This window comes from Mus caroli, unplaced genomic scaffold (genome assembly GCF_978045245.1).
Source record: "Mus caroli unplaced genomic scaffold, Mus_caroli_1 scaffold_1, whole genome shotgun sequence".
NCBI lineage: Eukaryota > Metazoa > Chordata > Mammalia > Rodentia > Muridae > Mus > Mus caroli.
The window spans coordinates 19,413,992-19,433,430 of NW_028227256.1; the positions used below are offsets into that span (position 1 = coordinate 19,413,992).

The 19,439-nt window shown below is 36.9% G+C and overlaps 1 protein-coding gene across 50 annotated transcripts in view; it reads right to left on the reverse strand.

Annotated features, from left to right (window-relative positions):
* The window catches only part of Rims1 (regulating synaptic membrane exocytosis 1), a 542,679-nt gene that overhangs the window by 98,915 nt on the left and 424,325 nt on the right, over positions 1-19,439 (reverse strand). For 20 of the 50 annotated variants that reach the window (XM_085835950.1, XM_085835995.1, XM_085835980.1 and 17 more), the window contains 2 exons: positions 18,343-18,455; positions 1,439-1,551 (listed from right to left, as the gene is read on the reverse strand). In XM_085835950.1, the coding sequence (XP_085692076.1) occupies positions 1,439-1,551; positions 18,343-18,455 (226 nt within the window). Of the gene's footprint in view, positions 1-1,438; positions 1,552-14,786; positions 14,817-18,342; positions 18,456-19,439 lie in introns of those variants that run through there. The other 30 variants (XM_085835946.1, XM_085835993.1, XM_085835957.1 and 27 more) reach the window with 3 other exon arrangements.

Consider the following 19,439-nt stretch of genomic DNA (forward strand, 5'->3'; position numbering starts at 1 on the left):
CCTAAAGGCTTTTAATAGTCTATCCCAATTCTTTACATATCTCGTCTTTGTTTCCCATTCTGGTCCCTCACCCTTTGACAGCCTATTGGAATTTTGGAAGAAGACTAAGGAATCAAGAAAGAATTTCTGGAGTGACTGAGGCATCTGTCCTAAGAAGAAATTTCAACTCTCCAAACTTAACTGTGAAGAGAAAAAAAAACTATCCCGATAATCATCCTGCCTTACCACTCTTAGTGAATTTGTGGTGTAAGCAACAAAGGCCATGATGGTATTCACAAAGACTAGGGTGCTGTCGATCAGCTGGGAACATCATTGGAAGGCAAAGGAAGACAGATGGGCACAGCTAGAGTCAGCTACTCTATAGGAAGTCCAGGTTGCTGCTTAACTTGTGTGCCAGTCTGTGGCTTCTTTGTACTGATTTTACATTTTAAAAGGCCCCTGGAAGCCTTTGAGGGCTGGCATCCCTGAATCTCATGGGTCTTCTCTAACTGCTGAATTTTTAGGTCTCTGCATCTAAAGTGTAATGTGATACACTATCCAGTTGGTAATATTAGGAGATAAATCATATTTTATTGTTGCCTTTACAGTTGTTATCAACTACTGGCTATCTTGCTCTACATGGAACAAACTTGATTATTTAAAAATGGTAATGTTGAGGCTCTATTTTGAGCATTGTACACTAATTTGATGTACGTTGTACTTATTTCAATTTCTAATAGGTCACTACTTCTAGAAGGACTTCCTGGTACAAAATTATAACCAAGTAGAGCCTAATGTTATATGGAGGAACAGTTCAAAATAAACAAGATAATGTATGTAAATATTTGTCATACAATATAGGGTTGTAGATTTTAATTAAATATTAGATACTAGTGTTTATGGATGTCTAGTATATTTTTAGAAAATAATACTGAAATGTAAGTTAAATGCTTATTGGAACTTCAATCCTCTTATTAAAGATTAAAACATCATGTATTTTTTAACCAAAGACAAATAAATAAGCAAAACTATCACATTATATGGCTGTTGTCATTAATTCAATAGTCCACATCACATAAAATATATTTAATACTCTAAATTAAAATACTACTATTTCATCAACAAGTGGGCTCATAGACACTGCTCACTTTTGCAAATGTAGCTAAGAACATTGTTTCCTCATTGGAATGACTGTGAAATGTAATAAATAATATCTCCTTAATGTAATGTAACTTCTGAAATTATAAAGGTGTGGAAAATGTGTGTCAAGCTTCAGGAACAACTATGATAAAGACTACCAGTTACAGAAAATTTCAGTTACACAGCTCAGCACTCTCTAATTCTGTGCTAGATACACACACACACACACACACACACACACACACACACACGTATACCTAGTACATATTTCCATTTTTTTCTAAAGGGGACACTACGGGTTGGATACTACTAACTTTACCTTGGAGTATTGCTCGTGGTCAAGTTCTTGACTAGACCCAGACCCTGTTGTCTGCTTAAATCGGTGTACCTTCATTTTCATCTGTCTCGTTCGTTCCTCCACTACTAAGCTGGCTGCAAAAACACACAACAGAAAGCTCATTAAAATACACGAGGCACCTTTCAGGGAACGGGTTAAGCTTTCAACACTTTTGAAAGGATTCAAACTCAACAAACTTTAGAAGTAGGGCATGATTAATAGATTGAACACAGTGCAGAATGGACAGCAGCTAACAACTGCTAAGCTGAAGGTGAACGTGATTCAGATCACACCGAATGGGCAGCACAAGTGTTAGGAATGAGAAAGAGGCACTCTGTATCTTCATCTGACATGAAGTGTTCTCAACTCTCTTTGGTGAGGATGTGAAAGCAACGTTACTATGAGACTGTGTTTTCACTGCATACAACTGACTGCTGCTGGTTAGCTATAGCTAAATCTGCATACTGAGCACACCACACACATATGGGCATGCTTGCAGGCATGCACAGTCACTTGGCAGCCTTGGATACTGACAAGTCACCTGGAAACTACTTAATTGATAATCCTCTGCTTTTTATAGGTATTCATCCTATGCCATGAACTCTGTCTGGTAGCTTTTGATGAATATCTGCTGCCTATACAAATGGACTTATTTAGAAAAAGAAGTTCTGATTTTTATGGCTTGCATGATGCACATACATAAACTTCAAAAAAATTTAAAATTGTATGCTATAATTTTAGCTCCTTTGCAATATACTACACAAAGACCTGTGTTCCACGTAAGACTTTGCTGTGGTAAGAAGCACAACTATGATAGAGGGCAAATTGATTAGTCTTCATCTGACTAAAGTCAGAATCCATCATAATCTAGCTTGAAAACTGTCTCCAATTGCTGTATTTTTACAAATGGACGGGAGGGAGGGGAAGATAACGAACGGTACAGTTATCTGTAAACCATTCAAAGCTTGTAACTGTGCTGAGTGAGATCTAAATGAGTTGTGTTTACAACTTATCTGTTATTGATTTCCCTGAGGGATCAACTTCGCAAAAAAGCTTTAATCATATGTGTCGGGTAGATTTTGTGTGTGTGTGTGTGTGTAAAACCTTTGTACCATTCAGCCTCAAAAATCAAAGGCTAAACTGTGTATGGGCTCACTCGCATGTGTGCATGCTTACATGCAGCAGAATGTGTCTAAAACTTCAGTTCAGAATCTGAGTCATAAATATAATCACACCAACGCTGTTTCCACTTCTACCTTACAGGAGGTCAGTTAACTAGACAGACTCAGTCTATGATATCACAATTCTGAGAATTAGGCAATGACAGACCAAAAAGACAATACATGGTGACTGCCTTTAACTAGAAGACAATCAGCAAACAGTGTGAGAAAAGTCCTTAGGAAGCTTGTTAGTTACTTGACAACACACATAGTCAAAGGTAGCAGTATGAAGCAAGCTACAATATGACAGATCTCTGGAAATGCAGTGCAATGAGGTTATGAAAACTGAGATTTTTATACACAGAATGCCATAAACAGTGAAGAAAGCATAAGATTACAGAAGGTAAATAGATCGTCTCTCTGACCTTCACTTCTGTCCTAAATGCCTCTCTGTACAGCTTCCCCTTGCTTTGAGATTTAAGGGAGCTAAATAGCTGTAGTTGTACTGGGTAAATAAAGCTTAAAGCAATACAATGTAAATCTCAACTTCACACATAATTAAATGTTAGCTCAACAGCTTCATCAAATATACTAACTTTCAAAGACACTTTTAACACTTGCTAGATCAGAGCTTCTTTATTCTTGCATTTAGCACCTAGCAGTTCTTGATAACACTTGCCAGAAGGTACAGGTCTGAAACACCTGGAACCCTCTCAGTGAGTGAACTTTGCCACCCAGGCTAAGTAGGGTTATTTTACCTTCTAAATGCCTACAATTTAATATTCACTTTGCAGTACTTAAATTATACTCTATTAATGTATCCGGGTTAAGTGAGCTGAATGTAAATTGTTTTCAGGGTCTTTATGACTAGTTTCAAAAAAATTCTCTGTTGACTGCCCGTATTCAGGAGATAGGTTAAGAGAACAACTTTTCCATATCACCAGGATGAAGGCAATCTGCAGGTGATTATTGTAACCCGAGATCACCAGGAGACCCACCCAACCTCCCGGGAAATCTGACTGTCAAGCAGTCCTCGTGCTGAAGCACTGATTTCAAACAGAAGCAGAACACAACTATGCCTGGTTATCTCCTTGAGCAATGAGAAGGATGGATAGCTGCATTGCATTGCGCAGACCCCTTTACTGTCTTCTTTTTTATGACACCATGCATTCATTTAGTATTATGAAATAACTGTTTGTACTAGTTTTCACAAAGCATTGAGAAGTTATAATCCCCACCTGGGTGTGAATGTCAGCACTATTTAACTTTGCTACATACTTGTATTCTATTTTATCTCTCAAATACATATTGTGAAATAAAATAAAACTCTATATACATTAGAAAAGCTAAAATTATCAAACTTCAAACCTAAGATATGACTCCACTAATATATACTATTAATAGGATGAATAATAAAATTATCATATATTGGAATATTGATATCCCTCCATTATTTCACTATACGCAAACTTAGCCACATATCAAAATCTCCAATATCTTATTTCAAAAAGGACAATTGTACATAATCATTTAAAGAATTCTATTCTTTTATCAATTTTAACTCTAAGAGCAAAATTTAAATCTGAAATAAAATACTTTACAGATCCAACTGAGAGCCTTGCATTAAAATTACTTTTTCAATCATTCTGAGTGTTTGTAACAATTTTTTGTTTTTGTTGTTTCATTGGTTATTTTATTTACTTACATTTAAAATATTATCCCTCTTCTCAGTTTCCCCTCTGCAAGCCCCTATCCCATTCCCCCTGTTTCTATGCAGGTGCTCCCCCCACACCCATCCACTCCCTCCTCATCCCTCCCCCAAGCCTTCACAGGACCAAGGGCTTCTCCTCCCATTGATGCCCAACAAGGCCATCCTCTGCTACATATGCAGCTGGAGCCATGGGTCCCTCCAGGCGTACTCTTTGGTTAGTGGTTTCATCCCTGGGAGCTCTAGGGGGGTCTGATTGGTTGATAATTTTGTTCTTTCTAAGCCTTCTGTGTGTTTGTAGCAATTTTAAATAACACACCGATTAAAGGGCAAACTATCATTTAATTACAAAATGTTTTTTTAAATTAAGGTCTTCATTGTTATCTTTCATACATGTGATATATTAAAATCAAGTAATATTATTTTACAATAAATTATTATTTAGTTCTAATAACAATTTAGTTTGTATATCATATTCAAAAGAAAAAGGAGTTTACCATAGACTAGTTTAGCTATAATTGTAAACAGTTCATAAAAATTAGTTATAGTACATTAAATAATTTAATAATTTAATTAATAATTTAATTAATAGTAATTTAATAATGTAGTTTCCAAGATGTAGTTAGCATTACAGTTTTGCTAAAATGTTCTCCTGAGTTGTTGAAAGGCTGAAATTTGTCTCAGTCACTATACCCTGCATGCTCTGCTTATGATGGGTAAACTGTGGTTTAATATTAGCATACACTGACATACAGAACTATATTGAAGGAGATTTTTTTCAACACAACAGTGTCTTGTTCATTGTTCTGTGCATATTCCGGTACCTTTTCTAAAGTATGCTTGTCAAAATCCCATCAAGAATGGAGAGAAGCAAGCCTGCTTCCTTAGGAACCACAGAGACCTCTCCATTCGAAATTCAACCAAAGGAATTCCAGTTGGAGCAAAAAGGGCAAGATTAGTAGCTGCAACTTACAAAGTCCTGATAATTTTCTAAGGGAAAATGTTTTGTAGCAATGCAAATAAAGACTGGTTAAAAATCATTCATCTCCTGTAGAGGAATTTTATCCAGCAACATGGCTACTCTGGCAAGGGACAGAATCCTAAATTACCATCAGGCTGGGATGCAGACATGCCCTGGATTACAGTCTGAAATCGGCACACCCTTAGTATACACCTTTAATCCATAACAACGAAGGAAAGGTTTGTTTGTAGAAGGAAGCACTCATGTTTGAAAGTGATTTCTTATTGAGGGGCAGACAAAGTGAAGAATAAGAAAAGAATCTGACAGTGAGTCAGAGAATAGCAGAGAAAGAGAAGCTACTTATGAACAGGAATAGAGAAAATGGAGGGATGGCATGGTGTGTGTGTGTGTGTGTGTGTGTGTACCATGAACTTGGAGTGGATGTCCAGTGGACAATTTACTGTATACTGTATACATAAGTTCTCTTCCTCATATGGATACTGGGGATTTAAGTCAGCTATGAGTGTCAACCTTGCAGGCATGTTCCTTTATCTACTGAGCCATCTCATAAACAAAGAATTCTTAAGCTACTGAAAATGTGCAAATGGTTTCATTTCATTCCTAGATTCATAGAGATTCATGATTAAGATGGCCAGGCAGAAGCCAAAATTATTTGTAAAATTCTCCCCGTGTCTGCATGTATTTAAATAGATCCAACTCTCATTACTTTAAAAGCTTAGGAGTAAAAATTTAAGTATCATTCTATTTTTATTTGTGTGTTGATGCATGTGTGTGTTTGCATAAAAATATGCGTTTGGGAGTCCAGAGAGGCCAGAACAGGACACTGGATCATCTGAAGCTGGAATCATAGGCAGTTATGACCTTTCCCTATATACACTCATATATGCACAGAGCTTATCAGTGCACACTCTAGTGACACAGTAGGACTGCTATACTGTCACTTTGGGATTTTCTTATTTTAAACAGCAACTGCCTGTATTTAACATAAATAAATAAATAAATAAATAAATAAATAAATAAATAAATGAGCAAGCAAGCAAGCAAAGAGGGTGAACTCATGGGTCTAAGATTCAGTACGAATGTCTTTCTTCTCTCATTATTTAACCCTTCCCACTTTCATCCAAACAGCCACTGTCAAATACAGGAGCCAAGCACAACTGTCTCCTGAGTGGCTTCATCCAGGAACAGATGGAAACAGATACAAACCCACAGCCATACATCAGGCAGAGCTCGGGGAGTCTTGCAGAAGACTCAGGGAGAGGATTGAGCAAACTGGAGGGATCAAGGACACCACAAGGAGATCTACAGAGTCAACTACTGTGGGCCCATCGGGGTTCATGGAGACTGAACCATCAACCAAAGAGCACACAGGGGCTGGACCTAACCCCACCCTCACCACACACACATTCATAGCAGATGGGCAGCTCTGGTCTTCATGTGAGTCTCCTAGCCTTGGAGCAGGGGCTGTGGCTGGTTCTGTTGCCTGCTATTAAATCTGCAACTCCTACCTGGACTGTCTGTTTGGGCCTCAGCTGGGGAGAATGTGCCTATAAGTACTGGTATACTTGAAGTTCCAGGGTGACGTGTTACCCAAGAGGGGCTTCCCCTTTTCTGTGGAGAAGGGGAGGTGGTAATGTGGGAGGATTTTATAAGGACAGGACTGGGAGGGGAAGAGGGAGCTGGACTGCAAAGTAAATAAAATAAAATAAAATAAAATAAAATAAAATAAAATAAAATAAAATAAAATACTATTAGGGAAGAAAAGGACCTTCCATACATGAAAACAAGAGAACAGCAAGAGAAAACAAATACCCTTAAGTGTCATCTTTCCAGAGCCTCCTCTTACAATTTCGTTTTAATACAAATATTTTTAAAAAGATTAATAACCCTTAACATTTGTTAACTAAGTTTTGAAATTTTTATATATCACTACCAAAGACAATGTTATCTTGGAACTGTTTCTCATTTGCCTAAAATATCTTAAATGTTATAGTCACTTGTGACTCATTAACATTCTAAGTTAAAATAAAGTTTTCATGAATTTACACTTATGTAAAAATAAATATGTACTGATTTCAATAATCTGTAAGACTAGAAATTAACAGAAACATACATTTTGATATTTGGGTCTGGAGTGATTAAAAACACTGGCTCCTCTTGCAGAGGATCCAGGTTCCATTCGCAGGCATCTTTAACTCCAGTCCATGGTATCTAATGCCCTCTTCTGGCCTCCATGGGCACTGAATACATGTAGTGTATGCATAAACTATTGGTACAGGCAAAACATGCTAACACATTAAAACTTCTCATATTTTATAAGCATTTTCTGTGAAATATGATTTTAAATAAACAAACTGCATTTCTACATTAGGTTTCTTGGAATAAAAAAAGATTTTCATCATTGTCTTTGTAAACACTAGCTCATGTGAGTTGATCTGAAACACAATAACCCAAGGACAGAATATCTGAGCCCATTTTGATCTACTATCATATCTCATAGTTGGAAAAATGTAAATATCCACCTCCTACTTAAATGGCAACATAGTGTTAGTTGGAGAGAATGAAAGCCTCTCTTTCCCCACTGTACCTCCCAAGAAAACTGATAATTGCCCTAAAGACATCAGATCTAATGTAACATTTTACAGCGACTATGGTACTGACTGCAGATATTCCTGGATTTGCTAGAAAAATAATCCTTTCAGCTCTTATCAACACCTGAATCACTTTAGGTGACACCAATGAACAGCCCAACTTGAGGTCCATCTGATGGGCAAGCACTAATCCCTGACACTATTAATGACACTTTGTTGTACTTGCAGACAGGAACCTAGCATGACTGCCCTCTGAGAGGTTCCACCCAACAGCTGACTGAAACAGAAGGAGAGACTCACAGTCAAGCATTAGATGGAGCTTGGGGAGTCCTGTGGAAGAGTAGGGGGAAGGATAGAGGGACTCAAAGAGGACAGGGACCACACAGGAAGTCCCACAGAGTTTAATGTGGACCCTTGGGGGCTCTCAGAGCCTGGACCACCAACCAAAGAGTGAGCATGGGCTGGACCTAGCCACACCCCCATATGTAGCAGATGTGAAGCTTGGACTTCATGCTGGTCGCCAACAACTGGAACAGGAGTTGTCAGCAAATTTGTTGCCTGCCTGTGGATCCCATTCTCCGACCTGGGCTGCCTTGTCTGTCCTCAGTGAGAATGGATGGGCTTAGTCCTGCGGTGACTGATGTTTCAGGGGTGGGGAGTAAAAGTGTGATACCCAAGTGGGGTCCCACTTCTTAGAGAAGGGGAGGGGGACATGAGGGGAAGAGCTGCCGGAGTGGGGACTGGAAGGAGGGAGTGATATTGGGACGCAAAGGAAATAAATAAATAATTTAAAAAATAATTGTTTTCTTTGAAGCACTGTACTTTGCAAAGTGAGTTCACTCCTAGAGATAAACAACAGCATACTATAGAGAATAGAAAGTACAAAGACATTAAAAATGATACAAAGTCTGAACGCAAAGGCATTTTTAATATAACTCTGACTTAAAATGTTCTACCTGGTAACGTGAGCTGACATTAGAGGATTTAAAATGCCAAATTGTCAGTATGGACAGTCAGTGGGGATTGGTTGGATCTAAAACCGAGGCTTGTTGTCCTGTGGTCTCTGAAAAGCCTCTACTTTATTTAGATTTTCTACTTATAAAGAGGAGGGCGTCCTAGGAGAAACACTTTTGCTATCTTCTTTTTCCCCTTCACACTTGTAAAAACAGGGACTACAATGATTCAGTTTTTGGCTCTATTGCATGCTTTCCAACATTTTAAATTTGCCAATTTACCCAAACTATAGGTGTTAAGAGAAAAATGAGCTGACTTTTATATTATTATCTCTGTTGTATTTAAAATTAAGAGATAGTGTCTTCCCTTGATGTTCAACCTCACTTTCGGTCCTAAGCAAGTTAATGATGTGTCAGGTCCTCGCTTAACTTCTGCATCAGCACTGTCTTTTATACTATGCATGAAAATAAATCTGTAGAGAGCTTCCACTCTGGACAAGTTTGTCAACCTTAGAGCACATGCATTACAGAAAACAAATCCCAGTTTGCAAGTATAGAAATGTTTTTGATTGTTCCTGAGCCTCAGCATAATTCCTCTGAGCTATTATACAGTACCCAATACTAACGAGGGCAGTACAAGATAACCTTTATCCAACATGAGACTCACAAACAGCAACAAGCAAGTTAACACCCATGGGGTGAATATATCACACTGGCTTTACAAAACTTAGAGAAGGAAGCCTGTTTGGTCTAGATCATTGAAAAGACACACTGGCATAGGTGAGAAAAACTATTTACCAAATTATTGCTCACATCACACCTCAGCCATATGACCTCACCTTTTGTTTTAGCTTGCTTTGTCTCCAACAAACTCCCTAAAGAATGCAGGATCTCCATCCCCAAGTGAAAACCTGCAAGTTGCAGTACACCAAAATGTCTCTGCTCAACAGACAAGGCCAGTTCTGGATGGAGCAATCATTTCCCTAGCTCTTCTGCACTAACCAAGATCAAAGAGCTGCCACAAAGAAACAATATTGTTTTGCTTTGTTTCTTAGAACAATATTCTTCATGGCGAGGTGATATCTTGTCAACAGGCTGCATGGACACTTAGATCTCTGGTGTGAAGGGAGACCAGTCTTTAGAGGTCAAATGACCTCAAATGTTTGGCTTTCTTACTCATGGTTCCAACTTAACAACAACAGTGATAGACTCAGCTCATATGAACAGTCTCTTTCCTAGGTGTGCAGTATCTGAAGGACATAAACATTTAGACAGTGCACATAAAAGAGACAGTCCATGGTTGGACACCATGGTAAAACATTTCCCTCTTCACTTTCTTTACAAATCTCAGGAGAAAGAAGTAAAGAAAGTCAGGCAGGTATATCTTCCAAGGTATGTGTGAATGCTCTAAACCCTTAATGTCTATTATAAAATAGTTTCTAGTAAATAGATTCAACAAAACAGTGGGAAGGTCAAAACCACAACTTCTCGATCCTGTGATTTGCTGTTTGATCCTCTCAGTAGCCACAGTGACCAAGTAAAGAAATCCAATTCTTTATTTGTGATACATGTTCAGGTAAAAATACTGAACCTGAATGATCCAGCCCAGAAGATTAAGGAATATGCACCCGCCAAAAGTACTCCTTCCCTTCTCTCCCTGTTTTTCCCTCTCTGCCCCCCTCCTCTCTTGCTCCCCCCCACACACCCCCCTCTCTGCTTGTCTTTGCCCCTCCCACAGCTCTCTATTGGTCTCTTGAGGCCACAGTTAGGGATGGAATCTAGGGAGTCACACATACTAATCAAGGATACTACAATGTATCTTACAATTCTAAGTATTATAAATCATAACCTACAAGAACAGGAAATGACTGATCTGGCCTCATGCACTTTTTAAATAATAATTTGTAAGAAAAATTATAATCTTTTGGTACCTCTTAAAGACAGTTAGGAAACTGTAAATTTAAAAATTATAAATTGGTTTACTCAGAGCTTCAACCATTTATCTTCCAATTTTACTACTATATACTATACCCTACTAGTATTATAAATGATTAATGACCGATACTATAATTAATGCAACAGAAACTAAGAAAATTTACATTTTCACTTTTTATATAAATTCAACAAAATTAAGGTTAATGCCACAATTCCATAGTTTTCTTTGCATAGCTTAACCCTCAAATCATTTCTGTCATTGTTTAGCATAGAAAATTATAGACAATATGCTTTAGCATTCGTTATAAAACCTAGATTAAAAATGCAATTAACTAGACTCAGCCCTTAAACAGCTCTTACAATTTTGTGATAATAATTATTACACATTTAATCAGTCAGGTAGAAAACAAAATGTAACAAAATTATTTTTGTTCCTTTGAAACCATTACTTGGATTCTAAATGATTATCACTATTGAGGTGCATAAATTACACAGGTCTTACAATTAAGGACATCATATTTTTTTAGAAAACAATGTAATATATTCTGTTATGATTCAAAATTGCTTCCAGGAGCCAGAGATAATGCATATAAACACCACATAAAGGCAAAAAAAATTAGAAATTTATCATGACAATAACATTTTTCTCACCTTGAAGTCATTTAATTTCTGGTTCACTTTTGATCTTCGTTTATCATTATTTCGATCCCCCAAACTACATTCATGGGCTCTTTAAAACTGTCCAAGAAATGTAGCAGAGAGGGAAAAATTGGCTTACTTTCAGAATGAATGATTATAAATAGGCCTAAAAGCAGTCTGTGAAACCTAAAACCACATCATCTCTCAGCTTGCAACACAGAAGGGGTCAAAGGTAAGTTAAGTTGTATGAATATTTATTCATGAAAGCCCAGGCTGTGATATCTATCCAGACTTAAAGGAGCTGATTTGACGTTGTTGTTCTTATGTGGGTGATTTCAGGAGAAACCGGGCACAGATTCAGCTGAGTGACCCACAGCTGAATGGGCACGTGAATGTATGAAAACGAAGTGGTCTCCAAGATTGTCTTGTCAGGAAAGAATCTCTTGCATCTAGAGCAAAGAGGGCAGAACACACACTGGGATCAAACTCTGGAGCCACCTCACAGTGCCCGAGGACGTCCACTCAGGCCTTGAGACTGTATTTCTACTAAACGTGAGCACTATCCTGATGCGACTCCATATGCATAGTAAGCACCCAATAAACAGGACGCCATGGTGCCTGGAGCCGGAAGTGAGTTTGAATAGGGTCCTCAGAGTGAGGGGACCATCAAGGGGTCAGGTTTTAATCTCCTGACGCTTTGGTGTAGCAGTCAGAAAGTAAAGAATGTAAAACTTATATCTTGGGGTGTTGGGAGAGTATGCGATAATGCATGACACTCTTAGTTAAGTGATCGATACATAGGGAATAATGAATTTCGTTTATCGTTGATTATGCTCCGGAACATTACTAAGCTAGTCCTGGACACGTAGACTGGGCAACTGTTTTCCCAGAATTGTTACAATCTTAGCACTATGAAAGTGTTGCTTTATTTCTGGAAAACTGGGGTATTCAGTTGTAAGATAAGTTTACCTACAAATCATCGAAACAAAAGCAAACTGGTGAGTTTATTGGCCTTTGTGGTCAGTAAGGACTGGTCAGTCCTATTTTCATGGGTAGCAAACATTCAAACCACATAAATTCTCTCTTGATGGATTGGAGAAGATGGCCTACAGATTACAGATAAGGGCCTTCTATGCAGTAAATATGTCTTTTCTGCCTCAAACCTGACTTTGGAAAAAGATCTAAACTCGCTTCACCCCTCTGGGGTGAAGGCCACTGTCAGTGGGTAAACTACACTGTCTCAAACCCTGTAGGAAGAAGACACCACCCTTAGCTGCTGAGGCTTGCAGGATGCAGTTTCAGATATGTCTCTTTGGTTGATTGCATACACAGTATGCTCTCTGAGGCATATCTACATCTTGCCACTGGTTAGTCAGGGCCCAATGTGGTCTGTAGCAAGGTCTTAAATGTAGTTATTCTTCATAAAAAGTGTTCTGTTGTATCACGTGGAGAGTTTGTAGTAGCTGCCTGTGGCTTTTTGTTATGTTTTTTTGTTTTTGTTTTGTTTTGTTTTTTTGGAGACAGGGTTTCTCTGACGCCTGTGGCTTTTAGTTGATAATAATATACAGAAAATCTCCAATGAACTGTTCTAATAAATTGTTACTCTATATCTTTTGGAAAATGAATTAGAGTTAATTATTCAAAGTATTTTACCACATTTTTAACCTTGTGAATCTAGATATATTTCTCTGAATCTAATTAAAAAAATACCAGTCACTTTTGTAGTATTGAATGTAAAGTTCTTCTGATACATAAAATACGAGCAGAAGCTGGTCGGTCATAAACTTACTGAATCCCAGGATAACAGCTTCCTCCTTTCACTGAAGAGCCGTTTGCTTTAGCTATTACTTGTCGTTAAACAGAATATGATCAAATTTACTTTATTGACTGATGTTTAATTCTATTCTCTATAAATTTAGACTAAACAGAATATTATCTGATAATTAAATATTATTGAATACTAAATTATTGGATATTATCAACCATACTGAGATTCACAACATATCCTAGGTATAATTAAAAGTTATAAATAATGCCTTTGGTATTTGAGTTTTTTAAAAAACAAGATTCTCAAAGTATAGTGAAAAAAGTGAAGAAAACAATCTTTCCATTCTCTACTACTGATAGTAAAGGGCATGGATCTTTTAGTGTGTGTGTGTGTGTGTGTGTGTGTGTGTGTGCGTGTGTGCGCGCGCGTGTGCCTGCCTGAGCATTTGTATGTGAGCCACTTGTGTGCAGGTACACGCAGAGTTCAAATGAGAGAACTGGGTGATGAAACTAGACCTATAGGTGGTTGTGGTTTGCTTAATGTGAATGTTGGGAACTGCACTCAGTACCTTTTCAAGACCAGAACATGTTCTTAACCACTGAGATATTTCTCCAAACCCAAGGGCAGATATCTTGAATATGGATGGTGCTGTGATCATGAATAGCTCTGAGAATTACTAAAATAAACAAATAAGCTCAAACTGCTTTTAAGTATCCAATAAATATATCTATAAACATCACACAGTTAATGTATTATTAAAACACTATTGTACTGATTTATAAACTCATATTCAAAAAGATAATAATCGGGCCAAAAATAATTAGGAATAAGAAGTGATGTGGGCAGGACAAAAGTCCAGAGTGGAAGCCAGAGACTCACTGGAAATTTAAGGGCAAAGATAAAAAATAAGTTGGGATTCAAAAGTCAAAGAGGAGAACAGAAATATCTCAGGTGACTGGGTTGGTTGAACTCTAAATCCTGTATCTCTCAGATGGGTAGGATTAAGACTCCAACAATACTGAAGCCCAGAGCTCTTAATACTTAGGTAGCTGCTCCAAACATGCCTGGCTGCAGGAAGGGTGAGAAGTCTCAGGAATCTCGTTCTATCTAGACAATATGATGTACGGATTTTCTTTTATGTACAGCAGATTCTACGCAGAAAGAGAAGTGGGAAATCTCAATGAAATCCCTTATCTATGAGATCAGGAATATAGAATTAATCCAAGGAAAACCAGGAAGAAGTAACATATAAGTCACAAATTCTTACAATAAAATAATATACTATCTTGTAAGATGTGTATTATTAATTTACAGAATAATCGTTTTTAGTTATCAGTGTAGATAAAGGAATTTTGCATCAATGCTATTTTTAGTTTTAAGATGTTTCCCTCCATGATATAAATTGTATAATATGAATTTATTTAATATGAAAGAATTAAAAAGTGGCAAAATCACTTCAGAGATATATCTATCTATTAAATATCTGAGAAATAACTACCTTTAAATAGTTTTGGTCTTTATTCCAACAGTAGCATAACTCTTACACATTATAAAAGTAACAGTATGAATGGTTAAAAGTTACATTAATATTTACCTTTAGTGGAAGAGTTATATTTTTCTTGTTCTTCAATGAATTAAATGCACATAATGATGGAAACAAAAGAAAGAAATCAGCAAATTTATAGTTAGACATGGAAATATGAGTTAACAAAATGGCATGAATAATAAAAATGCATAACACATAAGGTGACATGATAAACCATGAGAAAGTTTCACATGTACTGAAATTAATCCAAAAATGAATACGGCAATTCAAAGATTTAAACAAAACAAAAATATCAAGAAATAACTTGTTTGATATTCCCAAGGCAATACTACAATACTTTATCTGGCCTTTTAAGAACTGTACAATTTGGCAACAATTTTAATAAAACATTTTCATTTAAATCCACCACTGTCTCACACTGTAAACATATTAATCTACATAAAAACTTGCATTGTAAAATTGCCATTTTCTATGATTTAAAATTGCATGTAATTAATCCCATTTTTTAATTGAATAGAAAGTATATAAGTTATAGCCTGGGAATACTCCTGTAGTATTTTCTGTGTGAACAATATATATCTCAAATGTTGGTAGTTCTCTCTTTTTCTTCAAATTAACTATAGTAAATATCTTAAGATGAAATTATTCACTTTCTAAATATTACATATCCTAGATACTTCATAAGACATTAGATCTATCTCCCTGCTGCTATATTCTTTATTGCAAAATAATTGTCTTGTCACATCTAAAAGGAGCTGTCAGTATTGCTTCAGGCCTTAAATAGTACATGCAATGTCAGTATACTGAATGGTCTTTACACGCTTCATTAAGAGATGTCAATGAAGTGCGAAAGTGACCTGATCTGCTCAGAAAAACACACACTTTTATACAACCAATCATGACTGCCTTTATTTTATATAAAACAACACCATATTGTATTTAATACTGACATGTAATCAAAGAAATTTCAAGAAGCTCTCTGCTTTTAATTTTTACATACTAGCAAGAGTACCCTAAAGTATAGATTATATATTAACCTGCGTTATCTCAAAATAAATACTGCAATCATTTGCTTTGCCTGTCGTCTACTTTTACATAACTAGAATTCAGGTAGTAAATGGCTCAATACACCATCTTCTGAAAGGGAATTTCAAATATTTTTAAAATAGTAAATGAATGTATGTTTTAAAATTATTATCTTTAAAATTGGAAAATCTGTTTAAAGTATAGAAGATACAGTAATTGGAAAAAATTAAGAGAATATATCCAACAAATCAAATTACTTTTGTATACAACCTAAAACAATAGTATAGGCAATTGTGTACTGAAAAAGATAATAGAATTAGTTTATGATTATGTCAAGCGATTACATGACTTTCTGGGAAACTAAATCACTCACAGTATTTGTTCTTACCAATTAGCTGTTGATCAACTGAATTACTTTTAAAATCAGTAAGCCAGGCCTTCATAAAAGATTAAATAGGAAAAACCAGAAGTCGTGAATAGGAGCTTAAGCAGTCACAAATAAACCAGGGTTGACGCTAATTCCTGTACAAGATAGTACTGCAACCCAACAAACCCATCAAAAAGGAAAAGACTGAGACACCTACATCACTCTAAGAACAGTGAAATTCATCATAAATAAACTGTGCTAAGGCAAAAGGCATTGTCTCGTTCATGGATCAAATCCCTTTCAGAAACGATTACGGATCTGTGTGTTGTATGAATGGTTCAGTACAAAACTACACCCAGAAGATGATGGAAGAGACTCCCACCATTTACCACAAGCCCCAAAGCATGTATCAGTATCATAAAGTAATCCCTCAGAATGCTTAGATTAAATACCACATAGTGACTGTTCTGCTCTAAAAGCTCTGTGTCACAATGTCTCAGGAACCTTCAACAACCAACTGTGTTTACTAAAGTATTTTTCATAATAAATAGCAAAATAACTCCAACAGTAGCATTCCCATTCCTCCCCTTCTTCCCACCTCAAAACAATCCTTACACATTGATGGTTTCTCTGAAAGACAACTGCAAATATGAATATCATAAACAGTAGATATGAACAGTGAAATACAAAATTGAGAAGTAAATAAATGGTCCGACACATTACTATAATCCCACTGTGCACCCTCATATGCCATGGAGTGTTTTACTTGCAACTGGAGGAAATGCAAAGAATTTTAGGAACACATGACTTGCTAAGTTTCAGAGTGATCAATAACACTGGGTATGTAGTGAAGCATCCAAATTTATAGTTTGTTCAGTTGTGCAACAAGAGTTCATGAATAAATTAACACGCCATCATCTAATTGTTAAAAAATTAATATTTTGACAGATGTATTGCTGGAGTAGTTCAAACAATTAAATTTGCCTAATCATCTCAAAATATTCCAGAAAAAAACCCTCTATTAGAAATGTGGACTCTACAATCTATTACTGGTATTTTAGGAAGTAATTTCACCAAGATAGTATTTTCCTACTTGACTAGTTATAGACATGTGTCTCATCCCTGAACACTAAAGCATGGTATACCAACAAGAAACATGATTTTTAAAAACCCCACAAGTCTGGCTGTTGTAGCTCTTGGTACCTTTGGCAGCATCCACACCACTTGTTCATACTAACATTCCTCTCATCAAGTATTCCAAATGGTAAAGTAGCCCCCTTAAATCACTGAAGCAATGAGATCTGTGAGGGAATGTGAATTTTCTAGCAGCAACAACCAACAGTGTGAGAGTATTCAGAAATTTAGTCAGGGATGCAGCTTTTCAGTGGACATTTCACTATGTTCAGAGTTCTTGAGCCACAGCCCTGAACTAGAGAAAATGTGAACAATTCTTTTAGTCCTTAATAATAAGTGTGATAGAAAATACTAATGTCATTTACTTACTAAGAAACGGGTCAGGAAAAAATAGTATTTCAGTACAGCATGTCAAACATTTACCTCATGTATTTAATCTTGGTTTCTATTAAAGCACATCTCCCCTCTACCACACACACATACACATACACACACACACACACATACACACACACACATGCACACACACACACACACACATTCTATTAGGAACACAAAACAATCCATAGCCTCTTAATGTGAGAAATCCAGGCAATATGGCTCATGGGAAAATAACAAATATATGTTTTGAGTAATATTTGTCATCAAACTAGTTAAAACTCTAGATATTGGCAATGAAGCTAAAAGAGAAAACACTAATGCATGACCCAATGATCATATTTAATTTTTAAATTTCTCAAAAACAAAGTAAGACCTTCTTTCAGCTCATAAATTAACAGAGAGCATTGTTTTTGAAAATACGCACGGCTTAGATTTGTGCTTTTGCAAAACTCTTAAGAACCCTACTCTCTCTGTTAGACAGTCATCTAAATTCAGTTGATTGCTCACTCAACAAACGCCGCTAATTGTTACAAGGCACAAGAACTGGGGGATAAAAGTACAAGAAATTCAAACTCTTAGGATTCACAGAGCTGCACATATATGATCTCAACAGCGCAATTTAATCAAAATGGGGTGTTAAGAGGAGAAGGTCCTCAACTCCAGGTGTTTGGACAAAGATGTCGCTTATTTGGATACCTTGTTCTATACTGCCACTTCGGACCGGCACCTGTGGGAGCTGTCTTCCGCGGCGACTGCCAAAGGATGTGTCAGCTGGAGGAGACTGGGTGGGGCTTCCTTGTCGGTGCGTTCTGTAGGCAAACAGCAAAGGGAGGGTGAAATTCCAGAAAAGAAAAGAAAAATGCCTTTTCCAGTCACTACTAAAATAGTCATAACACAACTAGCTCGGTTGGTAGAAGTGAACTCAGGCACCTTAAATGACACACACAAAAGGAACTCTGCAATAAGAGGTCAGAGGGGGCAGGTCAGGCCCTGCCCTACTCATTCTGCATGGTGAATTCTTGAGTTAAGCAGAATGAGATTCAGTTTCTCCTAACTTTCTATGAGGCTATGCTTTCTTAAAGACATTTATTTTTGGTAGCATCATGACAGAAGTGACCAAAGCCTCTGGGTGTTAAAATACAAAAAAAAAAGGAGCTCTGAAGGTATGTCACCAATCAGCTCCCATTTGGCTCCCCCTACACTGGTGCACACTTGAGAGGTGTTCTGAATAATGAGTTCTTGATGCACAGTCTGACTCTAGTTACCAATCGGTTGGGCATTCCTTTACAATTGAAACAAATAGCAAACCTTGAAAGGGATTTTAAACAACCCGGGCATATGCTCCAGGGTATTTCAATGGGAGGATGACTACTGGAGATGAGAATCTGGAGAAGCAATCAGGTATACACCATTCTCACCCAGATAAAGCTGACCCCTATCTGCTGGCATTCAAAAACTTTGTAACTAAAGAAATTTTAAACTACATGGTTTTATGAATATATATAGAAGGTTACTTTTAGAAATCCTCCTTTATTTTAATAATCAAATACATACTTAATCCTGAGTCAGTCATAAAACATTTCATGTAATAAAGTAGGTATGATATGCCACACACAGATGAAAGGACAGCACACAGCCAGATTCGGTTTCAATGATAGCTAACCGGCAGGAACTAGAATATGGCCAGCACAGTGAGTAGATGCGAGTGGTAGAGAATATGGGAGAAGGTCAAGGGCCACAAAGCAGGAAGTTAAAAACTATGGTGTCATAATGAGTGAATGCTTCGAGTGCGC